The 26,858-nt window shown below is 45.2% G+C and overlaps 2 protein-coding genes and 1 long non-coding RNA gene across 3 annotated transcripts in view; 2 read left to right on the top strand and 1 right to left on the bottom strand.

Annotated features, from left to right (window-relative positions):
* The window catches only part of thsd7aa (thrombospondin, type I, domain containing 7Aa), a 28,952-nt gene extending 25,543 nt beyond the window's left edge, over window positions 1–3,409 (top strand). Inside the window, exon 28 of the mRNA XM_057020301.1 lies at window positions 1,586–3,409. Within this exon, the coding sequence (XP_056876281.1) occupies window positions 1,586–1,673 (88 nt within the window). The 3' untranslated portion in view covers window positions 1,674–3,409. The remainder of the gene's footprint in view (window positions 1–1,585) is intronic.
* LOC130518013 (uncharacterized) lies at window positions 3,222–4,632 on the bottom strand. The gene is made up of 2 exons (XR_008947893.1): window positions 3,926–4,632; window positions 3,222–3,695 (listed from the first exon to the last, which is right to left on the bottom strand). It is a non-coding gene; the product is annotated as an uncharacterized LOC130518013 (long non-coding RNA).
* Window positions 4,633–8,328: 3,696 nt separating this feature from the next.
* nxph1 (neurexophilin 1) lies at window positions 8,329–21,683 on the top strand. The gene is made up of 2 exons (XM_057021148.1): window positions 8,329–8,749; window positions 19,853–21,683. The coding sequence occupies exons 1-2, from the start codon at window positions 8,699–8,701 to the stop codon at window positions 20,606–20,608; spliced, it is 807 nt and encodes a 268-aa protein (XP_056877128.1). The 5' UTR covers window positions 8,329–8,698; the 3' UTR covers window positions 20,609–21,683.
* Window positions 21,684–26,858: the final 5,175 nt, after the last annotated feature.

Here is a 26,858-nt window from a genome sequence, read left to right as displayed (position 1 = left end):
CCACAGATGTCCTCCATGCTCGTCATCCTGCTGCTTTGCTACGTTCCTCCTGCGCTCTTTTATGACAATCATCCTCCTCCACCTCTTTGCTGTTCGTGTTTCCTCTCTTCTTCCCGGCTGTGAGGAGCCCCTGCTCTGGATGGAGGAACCAACCCTTCTTAGCACTGACACACTGATTCTCTTGAACTCCGACACAAGTAACCTTCTTCTTCTCCGAACACTGTGGTATGAGTCCTGGTCCCAGTCCTGGCCCATCTCACCACCATCTTTGACTGGCAACCTCTCTCAGCTTTCAACGTCCTCCCTCGGGCTGGTGGACCTTCAGAACTCTCCGGTTCTGTCACAGCAACAGAGGTTTATTATCACTTAAATATGCTGGTCACTGGGGAATCTGCCATCCATCCATCCATCCATCCATCATCCATCCATCCATCCATCCATCCATCCATCCATCCACCATCCATCCATCCACCCATCCATCCATCATCCATCCATCCACCCACCCACCCATCCACCCATCCATCCATCCATCCATCCATCATCCATCCATCCATCCATCCATCCACCATCCATCCATCCACCCATCCATCCATCCATCCATCCATCCATCCATCCATCCATCCATCCATCCATCCTCCATCCATCCATCCATCCATCCATCCATTATTGTCGTTATTATTATTATCATCATTATTATTATTATTATTGTTGTTGTTGTTGTTAGTGGATGCAAAGAGCAAACAAACTCTAGATTCCATCAGACGATCAGGACGTTTTTGTTGACATCACTGCTCAGATTAGCTTTCATCAGGTTTTGCTTGGGGCTCCTTCTTGTTTGTGTTGATGTATTTATCATTTATTTACCTGTCATTATTGTTTCATTTTTGTCTCCATCTTCATCCTCACACCACCTGCTGGGTTGTAGTGGGCGTGGCCTGTGCTGCAGGTCCAGAGCCAAGTGTCCCTCCGAAGGCGCTTATTGGACAGACCCAAACGGCTTTGCGGTGCCTTATGTGTGTCCGGCCTGTCAGAAACTAGAGCAGCATGAATTACAGCAACACAAGCAACAGCCACAACAGGAGGAAGAGCGATGTGAGGCGCTGCTGCTACAGCCTCCAGCAGCAGGACCACTGCCCCCGGCCCCGGCCCCGCCCCCTCCCCCGCCCCCGCCCCCGCATTTTGAAACACTGATCACGTAAGGTCAGGCCTTATGTCCGCTCATCGTGCCTGACTCTCCTTTAGGCCCCAACACCTCGAGTGCCTGTTCTCTCATGAAACCGCATCACTTCCTGGAGGTGAGAGGTCACATGTGTGGATATTTACTGCACTTAACGGGAAAAAAGGCCCAAACGGGAAAGTAATCAATGAAATGATGGATTCGTCCTAATTAGCCTTAGAGTAAGGATGACAGAAGAACATTTGGACTCACTTTGTTCTATCCAACAGACAGGTTAGTGCGTCTCAACTGCCGCCACCTTGTGGTCATCACACACATTTCGTCTTTAATTGTGTTTCTACAAATGTGCTTTGAACCACAGCAGTTTGGGAGATGATTGAAAATCAATTTTTCTTTCTCGGTCCGTAGTAAAAAACCAAAGAGGCCTCAGAGACGACAGATGAACAACAGGCTGAAGCCGCTGACTCTTGCCTACGATGGAGACGCTGACATGTAGCCGACGGCCTCTACATACTGTAGCAAACGGAGGGTTTGGTCCACGTCACGGCCGCTGCTGAAGACAGTCTCTCTGCAACCACGGCAGGATGGAGACAGCTTCTCCCATGTCTTTTCTGTCTCACAAGAGCCTTCACAAATTCTTTATCTTCTTCTGGAAGTCTGCCTTGACGTCTCTTTCACTGATACTGCCAGTAACCCCCCCCCCCCCCCCCCCGACCCCTGACCCCTGACCCCTGACGCCCCCACCAAGCACAAAACCGTGTTGGTCCTTTTGGAAATCCTCAGCTGTGTGTCCAGAAGACAGACGGACATCAGAAAAGTTCAGTTGCTGTCACTTCTGCACAGTTTTGCACTATATTAGTGCAGCATGATGTGTGTGTGTGCGCGTGCGTAAGGCGTTACCGTAGCGACGTCTCTTAACTCAAGATGGCTGCCAGCCTCGTCCTAAAATGGTAAAATCCAGAATTTTCTCGAAGCTTTTTGTTGATATTTCTTCTTAACCTGTGTGGGACAGTGTAAATAAGACTTTCATGGTTCCGTTTCTGATCTGTACAAACTGAATTCTTTTAAAGATATTTTCAAACTTTTGTTGACACGCTATTGTTGATTACCGACACTAGAAAGGATACTTTCAAAAATCCAATTTGACTTCAAGTTAAGGACAACAACAGCTGAACAGAAACAGAACATGAAGGACGTTTCTCAGGAGGAATGAAGGGAGGAAAAAACCACATTCAAGGTTGGTTGGAGACAATTGTCCAGCTCCACAAAACTTTTTTATTGTTACAAATGGAACAAAAAGATGGTCACATGATGTCCATCATCAACTTGCTTGATTGTTGAGAAGAAAAGTCAGAAAAAAAGAATGACAGCTGTGGACAGCTGTCCAACCATGGACAACATCCAGGTGTGTCCACGTCCCGATTAGACAACTCTTCCTCCTCTCCAGACTCATGAAGATCCACCAGATGGGAGATCTTTAGATACATTTTCTCTTTGATTTTTGCCTTTTCTGAAGAAATTACAGCTCGTAACTTTCTCAGGTTCTTCGTCTTCTTCATCCTTTCAGTCTCGCGTTTGACTGCTTTTTGATGGAAGATGATCAGCCTCATCCGATGAAAGGACTTCTGTTTTTGCTTTGATCAGAGCAGCTCCACATCAGTGACGGGCTTTGATCTCAGAAACATCTCCAGAGTTCACCTACATATTCTGTAGAATTTTGCTCCTGAATTTACTCAATTCTGACATCAACGACTGTAAATCCACAACAGCGACAGAATCATTTAACCTTCAAACTAAACCGGTTGGTCACCGTTTGAGTTGTTTTTTGTCAACAGTGATTTCTGTGAAGACTCTTCGACCTGCAGTGGTGACACACCTGCAGTGTTTTTCTACTACCTGATCTCCAGGTGACCCTTCTGTCCAGCCGTGGTTCTGGTTGATATTCAGGTTTTCAGAGAGGCTCTGTGGGCTTTGTTGCCAGCAACTTACTGGAATGTTTGTTATGAAGTTGCTGGCATATGAGTTGTAAATAAAGTGCTAAATATTTCTTTTTTTTAAGTTATTGTTCATGTAACATAAGGTGTTTCCTTTTCTACTGCGTAAGAGTGCGCTAATATGTGAGCATATGAATGAGGCGTGCAAAAAGAATTGATCCAGAAAATAAATTTACTGATTCATTTCCTACTTTTGTTTATATGTACTTGAACAACTGAAAATAAACAAGAAATGTGACATTTTGGATGCACGTGTACTAAGCGTACCAAACATGAAATTGATGATATGAAGTGTGTAATAATTGAAGTTTATTTTACACTTGACTGAGCTTAAGCAACCAGAGATCAATAATCTAAAGTTCCTCCATGGCGACACTGATGAGTTTGGCCATTAGTAACAAAGTGTAGGCGTCATTAGTCAACAGCGTGGGCATCGTGCAATGCTTCCTTCTGCCACTAGATGTCCCCAACAGCTCAGCGGGTGAAGGTCGTCGCTTCCTCGTTGCTGCAGTTGTCTGTCAGTACTTGTTAAATAAAAATGTTCAAGAGTCAACACACAAAGAGCTTGGTTTCAATCAGACAGTAAAATGAAAAAATAGCTGAAATACTCGGACACCACTAGAATTCTGACAATAAAAACACCGATAACAGTGCTGGAAATATGGTAAAACTTGTCATATTGGCAACACAAAATCGGACAACTTTGATTATAACAATTATTACTCATTTTTTGTAACGTTGTGTAAATCCTTACCGTCTAATGAAAGCGTCTTAATTATCGGATTTTAAACGAGGGGAATACAATGGAGCCACTCTTTCTCTCCGTCTGTGGGTGTGTGTGTTTGTGTGTGTTGGTTTGTCTCGTTTAATCAGCATGTCACATAATCTTTTCCAATTAAATTCCCTGTGCAGAGAGAAGGAAATCCCGCAGTCAGTGATGAGATGTTGTGGAACTCGTTTGTCTTTGTTCTGACCTGGGACACATCAAAGAATCTGATTAAGGACAGTATGTCAGATGTTCTAAGAGATCATCTAAGAGAACGTGTCTCATTCATCAGATAAAAGGTGCCTCCTGTGACCTGACAGATGACAGGTGGATCCACTGTGATCTGCAATAGATCACCATCAGCAGGATGGACCATTGCTTCCGTAACCCTCCAGCAGGGGGCTCATCTCCACATGTGCCTTTCAGTCTCCTGCCAGGAAAAAATATGAATGATAAACTAAAAAGTAAAGTAAAACAAAAGACAGCGTATTATTATTTTTGTTGTTGCTTATCAAACTGACTTAAAACTGAAAGAACAAAACTAAGCCTGGAGCTAATCCAGTAGGTCGTTCACTATTGGTAATCACATCATTCAGGAGGTCTAATTGAAGCTTGAGATTTCGCTCCTCGATGCCACAGCTTTAGAAGCGGTTGATGTGTGGCAGCTGCATCCTGTGACCAACGCTCTGCTTGGCCATTTGTCTCTGTCAGCCCCCCCCCCGGCCCGCCCACCGGGCTCCTCTGCCTGAAAGACCGCCAGTCTCCAGCATAAGGTTTTTGTCTCCAGATGCGATGCCACGAAAGCCCCCAGCCCTTCTGCTCAGGAACAGTTTGACTTGTATTCTGGTGGTCTGAAGTAGCTTTTCATTGGCAGCTGTTTGGGCAGCAGCCACGTCAACCTGCCACAGCTGCTTGTGCGTCCCCGAGGGGCCGCGGCAGCATCTGCCCTCACAATGGCCGATGGAGTCCAGCCAGCCGAACATTATGATGTCACCGGACGCCGGCGTGATTCAGCTGTGCGATTATCCCCTTCCTCCTCCTCAAAGCCCAATGGCGAGCTATTAGGATGAAGCTACCCGGCAATTTTCTCGCTCCCACTGAACGAGCCTCAAAAGGTGCGCTGGGAAAATTATTGGCTTGACCTCCTGATTACATCGGACCAATGAGAGATGATGTGTTGCTGAAAGGAAGGAAGATGAGCAGCTGCTAGAGGAGAAAACTGTCTTTCTTCTTCTCCTATTCTGCAACTTCCTGCAATTACACAAGAATGTTTCGAGCTTGACTTTTATACCCGTCTGTGGCGCGTGTGCACATGTGAAGGTTTAACACTCGCTCTTACAGGTGCGATCAGTTCATGGAGACAAACGCGTCATTTTCCTCCAGCAAAAAACTTGACATGAGGAAAAGGTATCGATGCACAACGATGTCAGTTCTGTGACTATGATGCACGTTCTTCCTAAAATGAGTGAAATACGATAAATTATCTATACATATTCAAAAGTTTATTTCTTGTGAAAATAAGGAATGTGTGTTCACACGCACTAGCACACGCGTCCATGTTTGCCACCGCAGTCACTGTAGGTTTACAAGCCCATAAAAAGAACTTAATGTATGTAAGACTGGAAACATCACTGTTGGGAGGATGAAGCTGCTACAGGGATAAAAGCAAAGGTTTGTGTCTGCAGACCATAAAAACACACTTGCACCAGAGATGTCCCAGCACCACTCAAGCCTTGCTTCTGCTGGCAGGTTGCATGAAGCAGAACACACTCACTTTGGTAGCGGATACGACCAAACTAGCAAAGAAACCGCTAAATGAATGAACAACTGTTTTGTTTGTGCAGCATTTGATACTATTGCGGTATTTCTTTTCAGCAGAAACCCAGAGCCGGACCCCCAACAAGCAACAGTGTCAGGAAAAACTCCCCTTTAACAGAAAGAAACCAGGAAGAAGCTGGTAACCCCCAGGAGGTGTTGCATTTGCTTGTGGAACTATGGGATGGGCTGAGAATGAACAAGTAAGACCTTTGCAGGGTCGCTCTCCACATTGGTTTTAGCTACAATATAACCTGAGACAGTCACGGGTGGGTGAGTGGAGAACACGACACAGTACCGCCTCTGTTCGGGCTCCTTCTTGGTGCCTTTCTCTCCACTGTCCACTTGTGTGGTATCTCCACACGTGTCTGGGCGGAGCTGTGGCCTGGTACCGCCTGCTACCTTACCTGCAACACACCTGAGTGTGAGAAGTCTAATTAATAAAGTGGATACTACTTTACTACTACATACTGTGATATTTGCAGGCCAGGCTGACCAAGACGTTCTTGTGTTAACTGAATCGTGGCTCAAGAAGAATGTCTCTGGCACTGATATCGGTTAGCAAGGATATTGGTTAGCAAGGATATTGGTTAGCAAGGATATTGGTTAGCAAGGATATAACCTCTTCAGACCTGAGAGACGGCAGAGTTGAAGGGGTAACTGTCTAAATAAATATGTCACTTTTCTGGATTCATTAACGGAGCCCAACTTTTTGAATTCACTAGCTTAAGAACTTTGGACCTATACTGTTTTTACAATTTATAGACGCTTATTTGCCAAAAAAGTGATGCCCTTGGGAAACTTCTGCCATGTTATAATGATGAGTTTATTGTAACTGGGGACTTTAATCTAAACTGGCTCAATTCAAATTTCGATGATCTCACAGAGATTTGTGGTAACCTAAATTTAACTTGGTAATTGTTGACCCCGCTCGGCCGGACCTAAACGATGACAGTTAGTCAGTAAGCAACTTATAAAGTTTCGATGCTGTAAACAAAAGAACTCCCTGCAGAAACAATTACGCCTTTAGTTCTTCACACAGTGACTTTGTAAATTCCTTCTATTTAAAAATGATCAATTTCAATTATTGCCCCTTTAAAGAATCACGTTAATTTAAAATAATTACATTACTGAAAAAAGTAACCCAGTCAACTCAACCACTGGCAAGTCATCATTTCTAGCCTCAGCGACTCAGTATCAGAGCCCTTTTCTCTAGCATAATGCTGGAGAAACATGAGCCATTATACATTAAACATCATTGAGATGGAAACAGAGGGATACAACCAAGCTAAAACCAGGAAGGGGCAAACAGAGGGTGAAGCAGGGCTGCTTATATATGGTACTGAGCTGAATGACGGTGAAAACAAGGTGGGAGCAGCAGATGGACTGGCTGTTGAGGAGGGGTGACTGGAAGGGGAATAGGAAATTCCTCAGCAGCAGCAGCAGCAGCAAGAGAGCCTCTTCCAGAACAACCCCAGTCTCATAAAGACTGACTACTGCTTCACAGTCACAATGCAGAAATGTCTCCTTTGATTCCAAATAATTTGATTTATAATTGTATTGTGGATTAAAGAAGGATTTGCGAGTGAGAAATTCCAAGAATTCCTTGGTCACATTCTGCCACCGCTCTATAGATGCCTCCGAACACGCGTGTGGACGGCAGGGAACAAAGAAGAGAGAAGGGACAAAATAGACTCAAAAGATCCTAAATTATCTTCTGAGGCTACATTAAACTGAGAGCAGAGACAAATAAAATGAAGCGGAGTAAAATAAGCTAGACACAGGAGCTTTTATCCTGGTAATTGAGTGTTAGAGTTGGTCGTTATGGTGGAGAGATGGATGTGAAGGAGGAAAATCACGGGTGTGGGAGCTGTGATATGTGTTAGGACTCACGATGTTTCTGAATGTGCGCTCCTGTTTTTGTGTAACCCTATCCACCTGTGTAAATATGTGTGTGTTGTGCCCTACGCCAGATTGGTCATCCAAAGTTTAGGTACCTGCCGATTGGTCCAGGAGGTCCAGGAGGACTCGACTTAAACCCAAAGATGGCTACCACCTGGGAGCTCCTCACCTTCCTCAACATCCAACGGCCTCAGACGTGTTTTTGGGAAATTGGGAGTGAATGGCCATTTTTGTTATATCCTATTCTCCTGTTTTAGGTAGGTCAGTGGACGTCTTCTGGTTTTTGCCTGTCAGGGTAGATCTTGTTTGTTTTTTCCAGTTAGACCCAGTCTGTTTCTATATTGGCCTCAAGTTTGCTCCGAGGATATTTGTGTTGATGAAACGTTCTAGACTTTGATTTTCAAATGATCCTTGGTTTTCAATAAACACTGCTACGGTGTAACGGAGGAAATGACGTTTATCTGCGAATAGTAGAAAGACAAACCACCAAAGCCATTTCACCTGGACGATCTACAAAACCAAGCAAACCTTAAACTACTTTGAACTACTAATGGTAAGAGACTTTACTCGTATGAGAGTGTGCGTGTTTGCGCGTGATGGAAGCAGGTTGAACCTCGTGGCTCCATCGTCGTGTGCGTTGGAGTCGTCCCTCCTGCAGACCACCCCTCCCGTATTGTCCACGCGCATTATAAAGCGCAGCGCCCCCACCGCCACCTCTCATCCGAGCGCAGCACCTCTGAGACAGGCAGGACCTTCTCCATCTCACTATCTGCTGCTTTTACCTGGATTAACTCTTGAGCTCCCCGCCATCCCTCCATCGCCTCAGCATCGCCGCAGACGGAACCAGCAGCAGCCTCCTCGCCGTCTCCTCCGTCCTGCCTTCCAACTCTCCGCTTTGTCCCCCGGTCATGGGGAGCGTCGTGCGCTTTTCTCCCGGGCTGCTGAGGGGGTCGGTGGTGCTGTAGACGGATAAGCAGGTGGATCTATGGTCACAGGCGCAACCACCAGCCGAAGGAAATAAGTGGAACTTTAGTGCCGGAGAGGATGCAGGTGGCGGGCTGCGCCGTGATCCTCCTGACGCCTGTTCTTCTCCTGGTGAGTGTGAGTGGCTACACAGGTGAAAAACAAAGTGGGATTTAGAACTTTCTCCAAACTCCAAAGTTCCGAACCAGGAGAGGCTCTAGGTTTGACTTTAAAGGAGAGAAACACCAAAAGTGCCTTTATTTCGGGTTTGACACCAGAGTGGTTCCTTTTCCTCAAACTGTCAACTGTTTCTGACCGAGCCACATAATAAGGATGTATTATTATTATTAATACCATTATTATTAGTATTGATATTATTATTATTAGTGGTAGTAATAACAGTATTTGTGCTTGGAGTCGGAAATCGTGAAATGATCTGATCTATCAAGTTCGATCATCCTATTTTTCTTTTACAAACTGTCTTTTACAAACATCCGATGTGATGACATAAATGTATTTTAGAGAAATGATTAATCTCAGATTTATTTAGTCAGAACATCCAGCAGCGACCTACACAGGCGTCTCAATGATCTCACGGGGGCGCTATAACATATAAACCCAGTCAGAAAATCGAATTTTACTAAATTACAACTTCGATTAAACAAACATCTCATTTTGGGTGATCAGGAACATTTTCAAATAAAATATCACTTAAAAGAATAATTTCACTCTTATGAACTGTACAGACTAAATCCAACATAAAAAAATCAAAATCAAAAACAAATAAAAGAATTGTTTTAAACTGGAAACATTTTAGATGGATTAAATATAGAAGAATGGAATATACATTAAAATTGAGTTGTATGAATAGTCTCAAACATTTTCTCCATGAGTTTACATTACTGCATTTTATATTTGAACATTTAAAGAATCCAGATAAATTATAAACTAAGATTTGTGCTAAATATTTAAAGCTTTTAAATGTACCCGTGTTTAGATTTTTTTTTTTTTAAATGTTGGATGCATTAATAAATAAATTAAAATCAATTTAAATAGAATTAAATAGCCTTTTGAAGCAGGGCTGTAGAACTGAAGCTCAGGAACAGAACCCACCCAGAAAAAGAAGCAGGATTACAGCTGAACTTTGATGGTTTTATTTCCTGGTTAAGACTCTTGTCTCCGCTTAAGCCTCTTGTCTGTGAGCCGCACGCCGACCCCGATAACAGCAGGGCAGGTGTGTGTGTGTGTGTGTGTGTGTGTGTGTGTGTGTGTGTGTGTGTGTGTGTGGTTTCACTATTCTATTAACATCCAAGATCATCTGTATTATCACCGTCTGAGGGTTTTCCATGTTATGTGACAAGAAAGGAAATGTAAATGATCTACTCTAAATCTAAAAGAACTCTTAAAATCTTATATATGCATGAAGTCCACCCTCAGCGCGCACACACACACACACACACCACACACACACACACACACACACACACACACAGACACACACACACAGAAACAGGAATATTTCCAGGTTTTCATCACCCAGTGTACATCCGTGTTTTTGTCTTCTTTCATTGTCACATAACTTTTATATTTTCATTTTTCAGATTCTTCTGGGAAAAAAACCCCCATTGAACCAAAATCATTCCGATGTTGAAGACTCAACACACACATTTTCATCACTCTGTCGTATTGGTGATCGTCAAATTGACTGCCTGATTAAAAAGAATCACTTTAGGAAATCGGGGGAATTTGACCGAGTTAACATTAATTCTGTGCTTTCAGCGTTACACAATGAATCAGAAACACGCACCAACACTGGGGTTTGTGTGACCTTTGGAGAGGGTGTGTGTTTTACCCAGGTGCCATCTCAGTGATGCTTTCTGTGGGTTTGAGCAGCTTTTATAACATTCTCTGGAGAAGAGCGCTGAGGGGGGGGGGGGCTGCAGACACACTTCAGCCTCCTCTTCCCAGCTCCACCAGCAGCTTCAGCCAGTCAGCAGCAATGGCAGGAACACGAGCTGGTTCCACTGGTGCTGGCAGGTGACAGGTGATACCGAGGGCAGTCCTGATATCCATGCTGAGCCATGAGGTCACGACCTCTGTGCCAGCTGTTTAAAACCACACAACTGTCTTTTTCAGGGGGGTTTCGGTTCTTGGAGACAATTGCAACGTTTAGTCCTTCCTTCCTGTAGTTACACTAAGAGGCGATAGGGGTCGCTAGAACGCAAAGAAAATGGCTTCAAAGATTTTGGACTCTTGAGCAAAGGTCAGTTTTATTGAAGGTTCACTGAAAATACGTTTCACGAGATAAGTATGAATTCATTTTTACTTCAAAGATTTTCAGTGACAACACAGCCAACGAATGCCCGCGCACACACACACTCTCACACACTCACACATGCGCACACACACGCTCACACACAGACCTACTTCAACTCCATCTTCTGCTGTTGGAATTCAGAAGTCCAGCATTAAAGAGTTGACACTCTTTTTGTAATTGAATATGTAATAACAATGGAACACACACGTGTCGCTGTGATGGTCAGTGCGACGCGACGCCATTAATATTGTAGAGAAAGGAACAAATGGCTAATCTCAACGATATGAACGTCTACTGCTGTGACCCAGGTGTGCTTCTCTGAGGGCCTGTATGTCCCCGCGTGTGTGTCTTGCATGCGTGTTTGTGTATGTGTGTGTGTGTGTGTGTGTGTGTGTGGCAGTCACGATTAATGACCACAGCTTCTTCGCTCTCGCTGTAGCGATCCACGTTCGCAGTGGCGTTCATGTCTCGCAGGTCAAAACAGGAGTGTGTTGAAGGGTGTCGTCCAGCCACACCCCTCAATGCAGGCCACAGTATTTCAAAACACACACACACACACACCACACACACACACACACACCCGCCTGACCCCGCTGCCTCGGTCCTTGGAGAGTCTGTATTTCTGCTGAAGCCTATGGAGGCGCCCTGATAGCAGCTCTGTGAGAGGAGCTGGAGATTAGATAACCTCGCTTGACCTGATCCTCGCCCTCAAGGTGCCCAGGGGACTCCTGGGGTTGAGCCTCAATGTTTCCAGCTTTGCATTGTAGAACTTAAAGGATGAACGACTGAGTGAAGGAAAAAAGAGGGGTGAGATGTGTGTAGCAGCCATCACAGCCAATCCCAGGGCGCCCTTCAGCGCCTCAGCACTTTGGGCTCAGATTGATTTCTCTTCGGGTTTTTGGTCGGGAATTAAATGAATGATGGGCAGCTGTCAATCAGGAGCAGGTGGAGGAGGTCTCTGTCATTCTTCATGTTTATTTCCATCCTGCTCTTCCATCCATTCTTTTGCTCCTCTTTTTACGGAGGTTTACTTGTCAACAGTAATCTCTAAACTCTTCTTGACCTGTTGGTCATCTGATCAAAACTGCTCACAGTGCTGCTGGTCAGAGCTCAGTCCATCAGAACCGGCCCGGTCCATTTATTCTGTTCACACTGTCTTCAAATAAAAACAGTAAGTGGGTTCACACTGGGTTTTGGGCCAGTGTAAAAAAGGCTTCACAGTAGGAGAATAAACACTCTAAACTCCCACCAAACCTGCCAGAGCTGAGAACCCTGGTCTCCAGGAACCCTGGTCTCCAGGAACACTGGTCTCCAGGAACCCTGGTCTCCAGGTACCCTGGTCTCCAGGAACACTGGTCTCCAGGAACACTGGTCTCCAGGAACCCTGGTCTCCAGGAACACTGGTCTCCAGGAACCCTGGTCTCCAGGTACCCTGGTCTCCAGGAACCCTGGTCTCCAGGTACCCTGGTCTCCAGGTACCCTGGTCTCCAGGAACCCTGGTCTCCAGGTACCCTGGTCTCCAGGAACCCTGGTCTCCAGGTACCCTGGTCTCCAGGTACCCTGGTCTCCAGGAACCCTGGTCTCCAGGTACCCTGGTCTCCAGGAACCTGGTCTCCAGGTACCATGGTCACCAGGAACCCTGGTCTCCAGGAACCCTGGTCTCAAGGTACCCTGGTCTCCAGGTACCCTGGTCACCAGGAACCCTGGTCTCCAGGAACCCTGGTCTCCAGGTACCCTGGTCTCCAGGAACCATGGTCTCCAGGTACCATGGTCTCCAGGTCTCCCAGTTCCTCCCAACAGTCCAGTTGAGACTCTGCTGGACCTTACTGGTTTGCTCTGACCTGGATGGATGAGAACCTCCATGGACAGACTAAAGACATGATCACAACTTCTTTGGGGTAAAAATGCTTCCAGGAATATTCTAAACGGACTCTTTATCATCTTCTTCCAGCTGACAGAACATGAGTTTTACATAATCTGAGCAATTTCACACTTCTGTCTTCCTCCCCCTCTTTTTGTCTCTCTTCTCTGAGTCTCTCTCTCTCTCTCTCTCTCTCTCTCTCTGTTACTCTGTCTTCCTCTCTCCTCCCTTCACTCTCTGTATTCTGCAGCATTTATCAAATCAATTACTGTTGATGGGAGTTCCTCCTAACAGGTACTGAGGTGTCTCAGCATTAATTCATTCTGTCGCTTTGATGGATTCGCTCTGCAAGAGTTGCAAGGGTGTGTGTGTGTGTGTGTGTGTGTGTGTGTGTGTAGGGGGGATGGGGGGGGGTCTGTCAGGCCTCACTTTGAACATTAGCTGCTGGAGTCACAGTGAGCAGATTCACCATGTGGATGTACAAGAGACGTCAGTGTGACCTGCTGGGCGTGAAAAGGCCCAAACACACACACACACGCACGCACACACACAGCACACACACTCACACACGCACGCACGCATACACACACACACACAAAATTCTATCCTGAACCTTAAAACTCACTTCTGAACCCATAAATTTATCATTACAATGAAAAGGAAGTGCACCTTTGCTTTTGTGTATGTGTCCACATTTGTTAACTTGTGAATGTAGCATGTACACACACACACACACACACACACACACACCACACACACACACACACACACACAATCTTTGATCCATGCTGGCTCTAAAAAGACACTGGACTAAATTCTTAATCCACGAACGGCTGGATTTCCATTAGCGACGGTGTGTAGAGAAGATTGTTGTAGTTGACCGTTGTAGTGAGAGCAAAATACTGTGAAAATCCTCTAAACCAAAGCCACCTACACTTCTGACGTTTAGTGTCATATTTAAAAAAGAAATGAGACATCTGGACAACCGCGCGCGCGCGTGTGTGTGTGTGTGTGTGTACTGGGCTTTATTGAATAATTATCCTATAAAATCAGATCTGAGCGTGTGCCTAAAAATCATTGATTCCCACAAAATCTCCATGTGAGCAGCTTCAGAGGGGATGAGATGAAGGTCAGGAATTAATCTAAGTAAAGAGCGCACACACACACACACACACACACACACCTGTACATTAGAATGTCCCATCGGTCTCTGCCGTCCTATGTGATTAATGGCTGATGCCATCACAGATGCTGCTGAGGACAAGCAGTGTTTTAGAGGGTCGTTATTCGTACAAAAGGTGGATCTTGTTGGAGAGCAGACGAGTTGTGACAGGCGGTCACCTGTGAACATCTGTGCTGTTTGACTGTTATATTCACGTGCACAGAGGAGGTCGTGTAGGTACGGAGCAGTCTCGTTCCCCACAGAGCTTGTGAGCAGGAACTCTACAACAGAAGCTCCTCACGTCAAAGCAGGACAGACACACTCGGACGCTCTCAGACAGATTCTGTGGAGCCGCTCATCCAGTTCAGAGCTGCTGATGCTCTGATAAGGAATTAAAGCTAATGATAAGAGTGAACCCACCTCAGCTGTTCTGCTTTGATGGGATATGTGGAAAGGGACACACCGCATGAAACCCAGAGCACGGCATTCTTTGAGTGGCCTCCATGCGCGTCTGCCCTCAGATGTGCCACGGACTTTTGATTTTGCCTTTAGCTCACAGACTAAAGCTCTGTAGCTTATGATGTTCGTCTTCACCCGGGGGAGAGGTGGGGGGCTGTCAGCCTGATAAGAGCTAATCTCAGTCCGACTCCTGTTCATTTACAGCTTATCTAACCAAGAATCCACGTTCATGTTGTGTGGTGGCCTCAAATCTCTGTCAGGTGCAAACATACAGGTTCGCTTTCCTTTTCAGAACAAATCAGCTGGTGGGAGTTTAATTGGAATAAATGATGAGAGTTTGTCACGCACACACACACACACACACACACACACACACACACCACACACACACACACACACACACACACACACACACACACACGCGCACACACACACACAACTCAACACTTTCTATTGAAATGCTATTAGTTTAGCTAAAGCTATATATGTTCCTGAAAGTTCCTGCTTGCCCCCCAAAATGACAGAGACGATCAGTCTTTTTAATAGTTCCTATTTTCTCCTCACCTTTTCGGTGTGGAGCTCTGTTTCCCTGCACACTTGCTCGTTCATCTGTAGTTTCAGCTCTGGTTTCCCCAAAAGGTTTGGAAAGCGTCCAACAGGGCTTTGGTGTCTCTTTGGTGCTGCCTTGTTAGGCAAGTCAAATCTAAAAGCCCAGGGTCTCAGTCAAAGAAACGAACAGATTTACCCTGTCCGAGGTCAAAAGAAAGTGGTTTGATATAAAAATGGAGACAGAAATAATATATCTGCCACAGCAGGAGGAGGCGCACTGTCTAAATTGTCAAATACTCACTGGGGAGAGCGCTTTGTTAGGAATCATCCCTGATGGAGACAGCCACCCCATACGGTGAGGTGATAAATGTTGTGTCACAATAGTCTGAAAAATCACAAATACCTCAGTGATCAGTTGAGTTTAGGTCGTACAGTCCCAAACAATTTGTGCAATTTTCTCTCCAGATTCGAGTAAAAATGTGAAACAGCAATGTTCTATTGTCCGTAACTGATACAGCCTAATCTAAAGCCGCGGAATGTATAGAGCTACCTAACATTTCTGATATGGATAAAAGGCCACAGCAGGGTTGGATGCAGAATTTGTAATCATCAACCTAATCTGGATCTTCAACCTAGTGCCAATTAATTTAACGAACTAAATGTCATACTTCTAATTGTTTGTCATGTTTAGGATATGTCTATATCATATTTATCAAAGGCATCTGCTTATTATGTACAAAACAGAGCAGAACATGAATTAAAATTGTCATTTCCAATAGTGAAAGCATTATTTATATGTGTATGTACATTTACTCAAGCGCCATCTATCTATCTATCTATCTATCTATCTATCTATCTATCTATCTATCTATCTATCTATCTATCTATCTATCTATCTATCTATCTATCTATCTATCTATCTATCTATCTATCTATCATCCATCCATCCATCCATCCATCCATCCATCCATCCATCCATCCATCCATCCATCCATCCATCCATCCATCCATCCATCTATCTATCTATGAATTCAGTGGAACAGGAACTAAACTAGCAGAGTTTTAAAATAGTCTCATTTCAACTGAAGTGTTCTGTAATTGCGGCATGTCGTGCTCTGCACTGACGTCTTCACTAACAGCTGATGACAAAGTTCTATACGTTCCCTCCTCCTAAGCTCCTTCTATACGTTCCCTTTGACCATTCATTCATTCCTTCATTCTTGTGGCCACAGTTTTCCAGATAGATTTGTAGGAGAAGAGGAGTTTGATACAGACAGATGATGGCTGGAATGTGGCTTCTAATAACAATAACACATTCATCTCGTTTCTTTATATTATTTATGAGTGCTGGTCCTCGTGTTTACGGTTCCTGAGGGTGGGAGCAGGTCTTTGTGAGTGAGGTTCTGTCATCGGAGGAGCCAGGCAGCCGTGTTGTGAATGTCCGGAAGTTTTTTGGGGAATTTTGAAAGCAGACGGTGCAGGATGCTGCTGTGATCCCGACTGGATGTCATGGATCATGAAAGGGACGGACATTTGTCCAGGTGACAGAAGGCTGCTTCCCTGATGTGGGAGACGCCTTCTTCAGAGCTGAGCCAGCAAGACAGTTGCTGAGGGTGGCGGCGCTGGAGGTGATCGGCGGGACGGACCAAACGGAGACCGTGGGAACGGAGGGCAGGTGCCACGCGTCCGGGCACTCCTTGTGCGAGGGGCAGCGGAGGAAGTGCGGTTGTTGATGTTGATGAAGAGGTGACATTGGGTCCATTTATCCTGGAAGGTGCTGGTGATGAGGTGAGGACGGTGGAGGTCACTGAAGGTCTACTAGACTAGTGGAAAAGACGTATAGTTGTACTGCTGGAGGCAGGAGCTGATGGGAAGTTTATTTCCCCTCAGTGTGAGTAAGTGCCCAACATATATTTATCTACTTTTAAGTCCCTAATGTAGCTGTGTGAAACAAACCCAATATAGGAATAGAACTAGCGATACCTCGTTTATTAATTACATAATGGGTTTCTTTTTTTCTTCATGTTTGCAGCTCCTTATGGACACTAACAACACATTCAAAGTCTGTTTGGAGCTGGAATAATTTTGTGTAATAATCCTTCATAAGTCATCCTTTAGAGAAGAATTAGGCTAAAAGCTCCAGAGTGGTTGGAGCAGAGCTGACGGTGGGAAAGGCGATGGCGGTGGCTGGTGCTGGGGGAGTTATTGCTCCACTTACTTCACAAACTGGAAATCTCATTAAGTGTGACACTGAAGATTAGTTGAGAGGGACCAAAGTGGAGAAAGACTGAGCTCACCGAGGGGCTGCCAGGAGGATTTGGCTTTGTTTGCATCATTAATTCAGGATTGAAACAGCTGATGGCGACGCTCACGACCAGCGTGGATGTGACAGGAGAACAGGTGCTGCTGTTCTCCAAACACCACTTAACTCTGTAGCACCGGAGCTACACCTGAAAGTCCCTCCACACACATGAGAACTGGAACTATAAAACTGCTCCTGTAAACCTGAACCTTCCTCTTCTGCCAACGTCTGGATGAATAGAGGCGCTAATGATATTCACAAGTTAATTTTTATAAATTTGAGTTATTAGTGTGATGTGACACAAGCACGTGAGCACGCTCACTAAAGCTCTGGTCAGAACAAACCAAGTCTTGACTGATAACACTGATAACAAAATGTGCACCAGAGTACTACAATATTCTACCCTCTATACTACACTCTTTATAGCACTCTAACCCTCCATACTACACTCTTTATAGCACTCTACTACCCTCCATACTACACTCTTTATAGCACTCTACCCTCAATACTACACTCTTTATAGCACTCTACCCTCCATACTACACTCTTTATAGCACTCTACCCTCAATACTACACTCTTTATAGCACTCTACCCTCTATACTACACTCTTTATAGCACTCTACCCTCAATACTACACTCTTTATAGCACTCTACCCTCTATACTACACTCTTTATAGCACTCTACCCTCCATACTACACTCTTTATAGCACTCTACCCTCTATACTACACTCTTTATAGCACTCTACCCTCCATACTACACTCTTTATAGCACTCTACCCTCCATACTACACTCTTTATAGCACTCTACCCTCTATACTACACTCTTTATAGCACTCTACCCTCTATACTACACTCTTTATAGCACTCTACCCTCTCTTCTGCAGTCTTTACAGTATGCTGCTCTCTATACTGTATATTTTTACAGTAATCTACCCTCTGGGCTGCACTCTTTTCACCTCTTTGCACTCTATGCTGCCCTTTTTACATTCCCTTCCCACTATACTACAGTCTTTACAGTGCTCTGCTCTCCATTCTGTCCTCTGTACTGCTTTTATGTTATAGTATTTTGCTCTCTAAACTGGACTCTTTATAGTACATTCCCTCTATACTGCCTTTATACATTCCCTTTATACTGCATTCTTTGTAGTATTTTGTCCTCTATACTGCATTTTTTACAGGACTTGCACTCTATACTACAGATCTTATGTTACTCTGGCCTCTGTAAAGCATTCTCTACTGTACTCTGCCCTCGTCTTTGTTCTTTTTACTGTACTTTCCCTCCATATTGGGTTCTTAACAGTTATTCCCCTCTGTACTGTGGTAGTTGCTCTGCCCTCTATATTGAACTATTTATATTACTCTACCCTTTATACAGCATTCTTTGTACTATTTTGTCCCCTATACTGCACTTTTTTACAGTACTCTCCCTCTAAACTGCACCCCTTAAAGTACTTTCTTAATGGTCTCTACACTGGGTTCTATACTAGTCTAGTCTAGTCAAAGTTATACACGATACACACACCCCCCACCCACACACCCACACACACACACACACACACACACACACACACACACGCACACACACCGGTTGTTTTTCTTTTTTTTTCAAATGGTTGCCTGGCGTGTGTGTGTGTGAGGTCTGTGCTCACAATGGTGAAAGTGCTGATTACCACGATTACCACATGTGTTGTAGCCTCAGGTGATCAGGATCAAACAGACACTCTGATGTGTGTGTGCATGTGCGTGTGTGTGTGTGTGTGTGTGTGGGGCGGGGGGTCTTTCAGTGTTCTTGTCTGATGAGAATTTAGTGCAACTTTGAAAAACATATGTCAGGTAATGAAGTTATTAAATATAATTTTAATATTTGTTTTGCAAAGGTTGCATTATATATACACATATATAGTTCAGCTGATTGAAACAGTTGATTAAAACCTCATTATAGATGCTATTGATCCACGAAGGCACCAGCAAAAGTCCAAGTGCTCATGACAGATCTCACCTTTCAGGAGAAATGAGGTGATCGATACCAGCGATCCGAGCTGGTGGCCTGCTCCTGTCTTATTTACTCATCAGTGCTAATAATGAATGGATCAGCCTGATCAATTAGCAGTTTGCTCTTTAGTTACCGGTCAAGACGCTCAGCAGACCATTGTTTCTCCTGTTGGGACTCATCAATGACCGAATATTTTTCGCTCCTCATCAGAGTTGTCCCATTTAAATCCCAAGTTTGAAGTTGACAATTATGGTGTGAAATTGAAGCGTGGAGCCAACATTGATTATGTCCAACCCCAGCTGATTGGTCAATTTCTAGAAATCAGCTGAGTGAAAAAGTCAATCAGTCTTCAGTTCCATAGACAGATGAAAGGGGTTCAGTCCAGTTCAGTGAACTATTTTCAGCCCCTTTTGGGAACCCAAAGCTCCAAAAATACAGAGAGCACATCAACCTTGAGTATTTCAAATGGCTTTTATAACAGGAAATGATGTCATATTCTGCATATGTAAAAAAAACTGTATGTAGAAAGAAAGAAAGTCAGAAGTGCTGTTTGGTTTATTCTGTTTTTTGTTGTTTTTTCTTTTTACCAGGTTTCAGGTGGTCAGGCCTCAAAGTCGGATATCATCAAATCAGGAAGCCCCAAAGCGACCGTGAAGCATATATGGACAGAAAGTAGCAAAGAAATGTCGATCAGTAGGCTGCTGTCACAGACGCTTCAGGGTAAAGAAAACACCACAGCTTTGGACCTTCGCTACGACACTCCGGAGCCATACTCCGAGAAGGAACTCTGGGACTGGCTGAGGAACTCCACAGAGTTGCAGGAGTCTAGGTCGAGAACCAAACGGCGGCCAATGGTCAAGACAGGAAAGTTCAAGAAGATGTTTGGCTGGGGGGACTTCCACTCTAACATCAAGACTGTCAAGCTCAACCTGTTGATCACAGGCAAGATCGTGGACCACGGCAATGGCACCTTCAGCGTCTACTTCCGCCACAACTCTACAGGTCAGGGGAACGTGTCTGTCAGCTTGGTCCCTCCTACCAAGATAGTTGAGTTTGATGTTGCAGCTCAGCAGTCGGTCATTGATGTCAAGGACTCAAAGTCCTTCAACTGTCGCGTAGAGTATGAAAAGGTGGAGAAAGGTGCCAAGAACACGCTTTGCAACTTTGATCCGTCTAAGACCTGCTACCAGGAGCAGACCCAGAGCCACGTGTCCTGGCTCTGCTCTAAACCCTTCAAAGTTATCTGCATCTTCATTTCCTTCTACAGCACTGACTACAAACTGGTGCAGAAAGTGTGCCCAGACTATAATTACCATAGTGACACTCCCTACTTCCCCTCTGGTTGACTTTTTAATAAATTAAGTTGGATAAAAACTGAGCGCAGTTTGGGCTTGAACCCATGGCATCCCATCAGTCAAGCGAACATACTGTAGGTCTCAGTTTTTACAGAGGGCAGTAATGCGTCACGGTGGACTCTAATCAGAATCTAAACTCCATCAGCGTCACTTCCAGCTAGCTCCTGAGTTGTGTCTGTTCTTCCCAGTCATCCCAGTGAATTATTATTTTTGGAACGTCATCGTCATTGCTAAGTTTTGTTGGCACTTGTTGCTTGTTTCATATCCGTTTCTTTACGAACTGATATTAACTTCAGATTAACTTCGGAGTGGCCGAGAGGCTCGAGTTTATCCTGCACATCTGTCACAACATAGAAATCAGAAGTTGCTCAGCTGAAGACGCTTTTAGAAATGTGCCTCCTCTTCCTCAGATGGCCCGAGGAAGAGGAGGAGAAATGGGGAGAAAGATTCTTTGCAGCTACAGGGTAATTGGCAGAGTAATCAGATTTCTTTAACTCATTACCTGACTGTGGGGGGTAAGGCCTGCTAATTGTCAGTTAATATATATCAGATGTATTGAACTTTATATCTTAGAGCTAATTTGTATGGTTTGTAATGTACATATTAGCTTCTGTACATTCCCTCCACGAAATGTATGTTTCCTCCTTCCTCATGTGGATTCTTTTTCTTTATTCCTTTTCTGCTTGTTGTTGGTTGTCGAACCAAGAATATGATGTTGATCTCGATGTGAATTTCTTGAAAACGGTGATCTTGTATCAAAGCTGTTAAACTATTAGAAATATCCAGACGTTTCTTTCATGTGAGGGCTGTGAGATGTACATATTAAAGGACGGTTTAACAGTTAACAGCTGCTAATTTGTCACTTCTTCCTGTCATGATTATTAACAGCTGAAGTCTTCTATGCGCTTCAGCATCCAGGATCACACCTTCAGTTTTAGTAAGTAAAAAAAGGGAGTTATTCCTTCCGTTGTTGCTGGTTGGGGGTTCAACTCTGGGTTCCTGTAAAGCACCTAGAAACAGTTTGGATTGTACCAGACACTTTCTAAATAAAGTTGAATGAAATTGATTTATTCCTTAACATTATTGTTTACATGTGGAATAATTTCCTTAGCATTCAAAGCAATGACATCAATACATTTACACACAAAAAGGCGTATTTCAACACAATGACATCACTGACTGACAAAAGTGACCTTACTAAAGAGATTTAAAAATAAAAGGCATGTTTGTTGCATTGAACACCTTTTCTGTTGTGACAAGACGGCATTTGGAGCCATTGAAAACACTCCATCGCCTGTGTGTGTGTGCGCCTGTGTGTGTGTGTGTGCGCATGCATCCGTGTGCCTGTGTGTGTGCATGAGTGTCACCATGTTCCTCGCATTCAGGAGATCCAGAACACTTAATCTCTGTTCTTGGCTGCTTATTTCTGAATCTTCTTCTGAGTCACCGCGCGTGTGATGGAACAGATTTTCCAATAATTGAGATTTCCAGAATGCTGGAGAGTCAGTGGCGACCCAGGATTTCAGTTCCTGGGAGATCATCGGAACGGGACGTGAGACCGATCGCGTCTGTTGTGGGACGTCGCCGCGGCACCTGCCGCTGAATCCACTTAGGATCAGCAGTAGGCTTTAATCAGATTAGAGCCTGCAGGGGGTGCTGGTGGTGGTGGGGGTGGGGGTGAGCTGTAATTAAAGTGGATGGGGGGGGGGGGGGGGGTGTTGGTGCCTTTATTGTCATTTAGGAGTTTGCTCCAAAAGTTGCCCTCCACGATCATACTGATAGACTTTAGGTGTGTGTGGCGCCCGGGGAACAGGGGTGACCCATACCTGTGTGGCTTGTAAAGCCCCCCAAGGCACCTGTGCTTCTGGGGTTCTAATTAAACTTGATTTTATAACCATGGGTCTGGTCTGGGTGGTGGAAACTGAACTGACCAAGTCCCCCTGGAGCACAGCAGGGGGGAGGAAGCGTTCAGGAAGATGAAACTATGTGAGCGCCACTATTTCGCAGGATGGGCCGTCTAATCTCGCGACGCCGTCGATGGACGTTGGACTGTGGCGTTCACGACTTTGGCAGCAGAGAGGCTCCGTGGTCTTGGTGAACAGACCTGGACAGGGTGCAACGGACAGGGTGCGACGGACAGGGTGCGACGGACAGGTGCGACTGACAGGGTGCGACGGACAGGGTGCGACTGACAGGGTGCGACGGACAGGGTGTGCGACTGACAGGGTGCGACGGACAGGGTGCGACGGACAGGGTGCGACGGACAGGGTGCGACTGACAGGGTGCGACGGACAGGTGCGACTGACAGGGTGCGACGGACAGGGTGCAACGGACAGAGTGCGACGGACAGGGTGCGAGGTGCAACGCTACGAACATCTGCCTGCTGCTATTTCTTTTGCTTGTCCTTTGCTTCAAAATGTGCACAATTTTTGTCAGTGTGAATTTATTTTAACCTATTTGATTATTAAAGTTCTGTTTGACATCATTTAATCATTGAGCCGCAAAATTCTCATTTAACTGACGGGAATTTAAATGGATTCGCGACCAAAACATCTGTTTTATTGGTATTTTTAGAGAAATAATTTAAAAACATTGTAATCCTGTTTCAATAAAATCCAATGTAAGGAAATCATTGAGCCACGCCTGCGCCGTGACAGACTGACTGGGTGGTGTGTGTGCAGACTGACTGGGTGGTGTGTGTAGACTGACTGGGTGGTGTGTGCAGACTGACTGGGTGGTGTGTGTAGACTGACTGGGTGGTGTGTGCAGACTGACTGGGTGGTGTGTGTAGACTGACTGGGTGTGTGTGCAGACTGACTGGGTGGTGTGTGCACTGACTGGGTGGTGTGTGCAGACTGACTGGGTGGTGTGTATAGACTGACTGGGTGGTGTGTGTGCAGACTGACTGGGTGGTGTGTGTGCAGACTGACTGGGTGGTGTGTGTAGACTGACTGGGTGTGGTGTATAGACTGACTGGGTGGTGGTGTGTAGACTGACTGGGTGGTGTGTGTGCAGACTGACTGGTGTGTGTGTGTAGACTGACTGGGTGGTGTGTGCAGATGACTGGGTGGTGTGTGCAGACTGACTGGGTGGTGTGTATAGACTGACTGGGTGGTGTGTGTAGACTGACTGGGTGGTGTGTGTAGACTGACTGGGTGGTGTGTGCAGACTGACTGGGTGGTGTGGTGTGCAGACTGACTGGTGTGTGTGTGTAGACTGACTGGCGGTGTGTGCAGACTGCCTGGGTGGTGTGTGCAGATTGACTGGGTGGTGTGTGTAGACTGATTGGGTGGTGTGTGCAGACTGACTGGGCGGTGTGTGCAGATTGACTGGGTGGTGTGTGCAGATTGACTGGGTGGTGTGTGTAGACTGACTGGGTGGTGTGTGCAGACTGACTGGGCGGTGTGTGTAGACTGACTGGGCGGTGTGTGTAGACTGACTGGGTGGTGTGTGTAGACTGACATGCACACCGGTCCCCTGCTGAGCTGCTGTCATGGCTCCAGCTGCTGATCTTGCCTTGTGTCTGTGGGCTGACAGATGTGCCAGCAGCATCGTTGGTCATCGTCATCCTCGGAGTTGTTTATCTGGTTGGTGCAGATCTCAGATGCAGATTCTGCTTCCTGTGAAAGCTTCTGCCCATGAGAAGACAGAGCATCGCAGCGGAGCGGCTGGGCTTCTGCCCACACTCCGCCATCGTTGCCAATCCCATCATACAACATAAACTGTGTTTTTCCCCAAACACCATTTGGGGTTTAATCAAAAGTGGAATGGAAACAGGACCTCGCATGCCTCTGGGATATTTTTCCATTAACCATTTTGACACATGACTGACTGTGGGGGATTATTGGTTTTTGAAGAACTATTAACAGCTGTACATTTGCATTTTAATACACTTCTCCTTAAGTTGCTAATGCAATTTACTTCTCAGCTTTGTTGCCACCTCTTGCCTTCAGCAGTTCAGGCTAACAGCCAAAAGTCCTCCAGCATTAATCTTTGTAATTGCTATGAAATATTACATTTTCATTAATCACTTCTGAATCATCATAAAACACTGGTCACTTCCTGTTCCCCGCTGGAAGTTGCTGGTATCTCCCTACAAGGGTTACAACAACTTGGAAAAGTCGGGTCTTGCCTCCATCAGCGATTCAAATATGATTCCAGAAAAATAAGATGCAAATAAGCGAGTATAAATTCGCATAGAGAATTATTCCGATGGATCGGTGACGTCTAGACGTGAATGCTGTTGGGTTGGTGATTTTAGGAAGAAGCCGGACTGCAGCAGCGACGTTCCTGCTCTCAGGAGATGAGCGTGTGAGTATTCCCATGGCATTCTCAAAGGGGCAAAATCCACACGGGGTGCTTTTTTTTCCTGCTTCCCTTCACGTTGTGAAATGCCTGAGGCATTTTGCGCCAAGTCCAACAGATAATTGGACACGACAGGAAACATTTCTTAAATGGCAGTGACGCAACGATTGTGAAATTATCACGGACTTCAAAATGTGGCATCGTTTTTAGGAAAAGTGCTCCTCCCTTTTTTCACACATTGCTTTGTTGTTGTGATATTTGCTGCTCTCATCAAAGGCAACGTGTGTCTTTCCCCCATTATTCCCTCCTCATCTTGTTCCTGCCATCATGTTTGAGTCTTTTCACACATGTAAAGCACAAGAAGACCTCATGGGGGAATGAATTCATGAAAAAAGGTTATTACTACATTGATTGCACTTATAACCAGCTGTCACTGCTAAATTCTATTAGTGCTCCACCAGTAAAACTAAAAAGCCACTCTGATAAAGGTTAGCCTCAAATTTAATGTCAAACATTTCCCAGAGGACTCGTTCAACTCAGCAGCAGGAACCTTTCAATGGTTGTTTGTTGCCCGTTTCTAAAGTTCAATAACATGATGAAAAACTAATTAATAGTAATTGTGCGAAAGAGTGTTGCCCTTGGCGACATCTGATAAAACAGCTGACGTTAATGGAACACGCCCCTTCTTCAGGTTTATCTGTTTAACCCCCCCCCCCCCCCCCCCCCCCCCCTCACCAGTGACACCAGTATGAACGGTTCCTTCAGAAACATTTGGCACAACAACGTCAATCTTTATTGAAACAGGGATAATCTGGTCAATTTCGGCTCATAAATAGAAATATTGAGCCTTTGTCTTGGCTGGTTCATACGTATTCTGTAGAAACTTCACTGGGCCAGTTGGTTCCCTTCCACAGCTCCTGCACGGCACCGTTGAAGATCTGATTCTGCTGCTTCACTGTCACTGTTAGCAGGACGTTGCTCCGGTGCAAGTGTTGGGTTGGAGGTGTTAGATCAGCTGCAGCCTCCTGTCCCGAGGTGCAAGAAGGCAGCTGGAAGTTGCCCCCATTGGGTACAGCTGTCAGGAGATGGAGCCTCCTCAAGCTTTGAACATCAGTTCAGAACATTCGGACTTTGTGTGGACATGAACCAGACCAGGAAACTTTAATAACTGTCATTGTAAATCTTTATTGTATGTGTCATATGGAATGTAAAAAGATGTTTGTCAACCACTTATTTGTCCAAACACGTTAAAGTGCTGCTGCCTCATGTGGAGCAAAGACTTGGTCGATATCACCGCCAAAATCTTCATATATGAGCAAAGCCGACGTAAATAAAAACAAGACCACCATCGCTCCCTCTGCTCGTATGTCCTCTTCCAGTTTGCCTGTTTTCCGGTTGTTGCTCTGCTTCTTCTTGTCGTGGTTGGATCAGGCGCGACAGAATCTTGATATCTTGAGTCCTACGCTGGGATTATCAGAGGACACCACACGGTAGCATCAAAACTGTTCCGTGCCTGATTTCTGATCTCCTTGTGCGGAGTCCAAGATCAAGGATCTCTTCAGATTTAGAAAAGCTCTCTGAAGGCCTCATTCAGCTCTTGTTTTTCTGGTGGATGGAGAATATATTAGGAGGATCTAATTCTCTCATTTGCACAATAAAAGTCAAATGCATTAACTGTGACAGCATTTGTAATGGTGCTAGTGAACGAGTTGCTAATGAACGCGTTGTCTACATCCTAGCTGGGATGTGGCCCTTGAGGGCTGGATTTGGACACCCCTAGAACGCTCAACTGGCTGAAGCTCCATCACATTCTACTACTCCTTCAGCAAGAGTATCACAACCATCTCCCGTTGAGCAATGTTAGGGTTCGGCGTGTCAGGGCCGCTCCAAACTCACAAGACTACTGTGGCCTTCCTGACGTGATGGATAAAATAAA

This window comes from Takifugu flavidus, chromosome 21, assembly GCF_003711565.1.
Source record: "Takifugu flavidus isolate HTHZ2018 chromosome 21, ASM371156v2, whole genome shotgun sequence".
Lineage (NCBI taxonomy): Eukaryota > Metazoa > Chordata > Actinopteri > Tetraodontiformes > Tetraodontidae > Takifugu > Takifugu flavidus.
The sequence above is the reverse complement of the archived record's forward strand: the minus strand, read 5'-3'. Positions and strand labels throughout refer to the sequence as shown.

Coding starts and splice junctions, on each gene's coding strand:
- nxph1 (XM_057021148.1), top strand. CDS start 8,699: ATGCAGGTGGCGGGCTGCGCCGTGATCCTCCTGACGCCTGTTCTTCTC. Junction 8,750..19,852: donor TGACGCCTGTTCTTCTCCTG/GTGAGTGTGAGT, acceptor TCTTTTTACCAG/GTTTCAGGTGGTCAGGCCTC.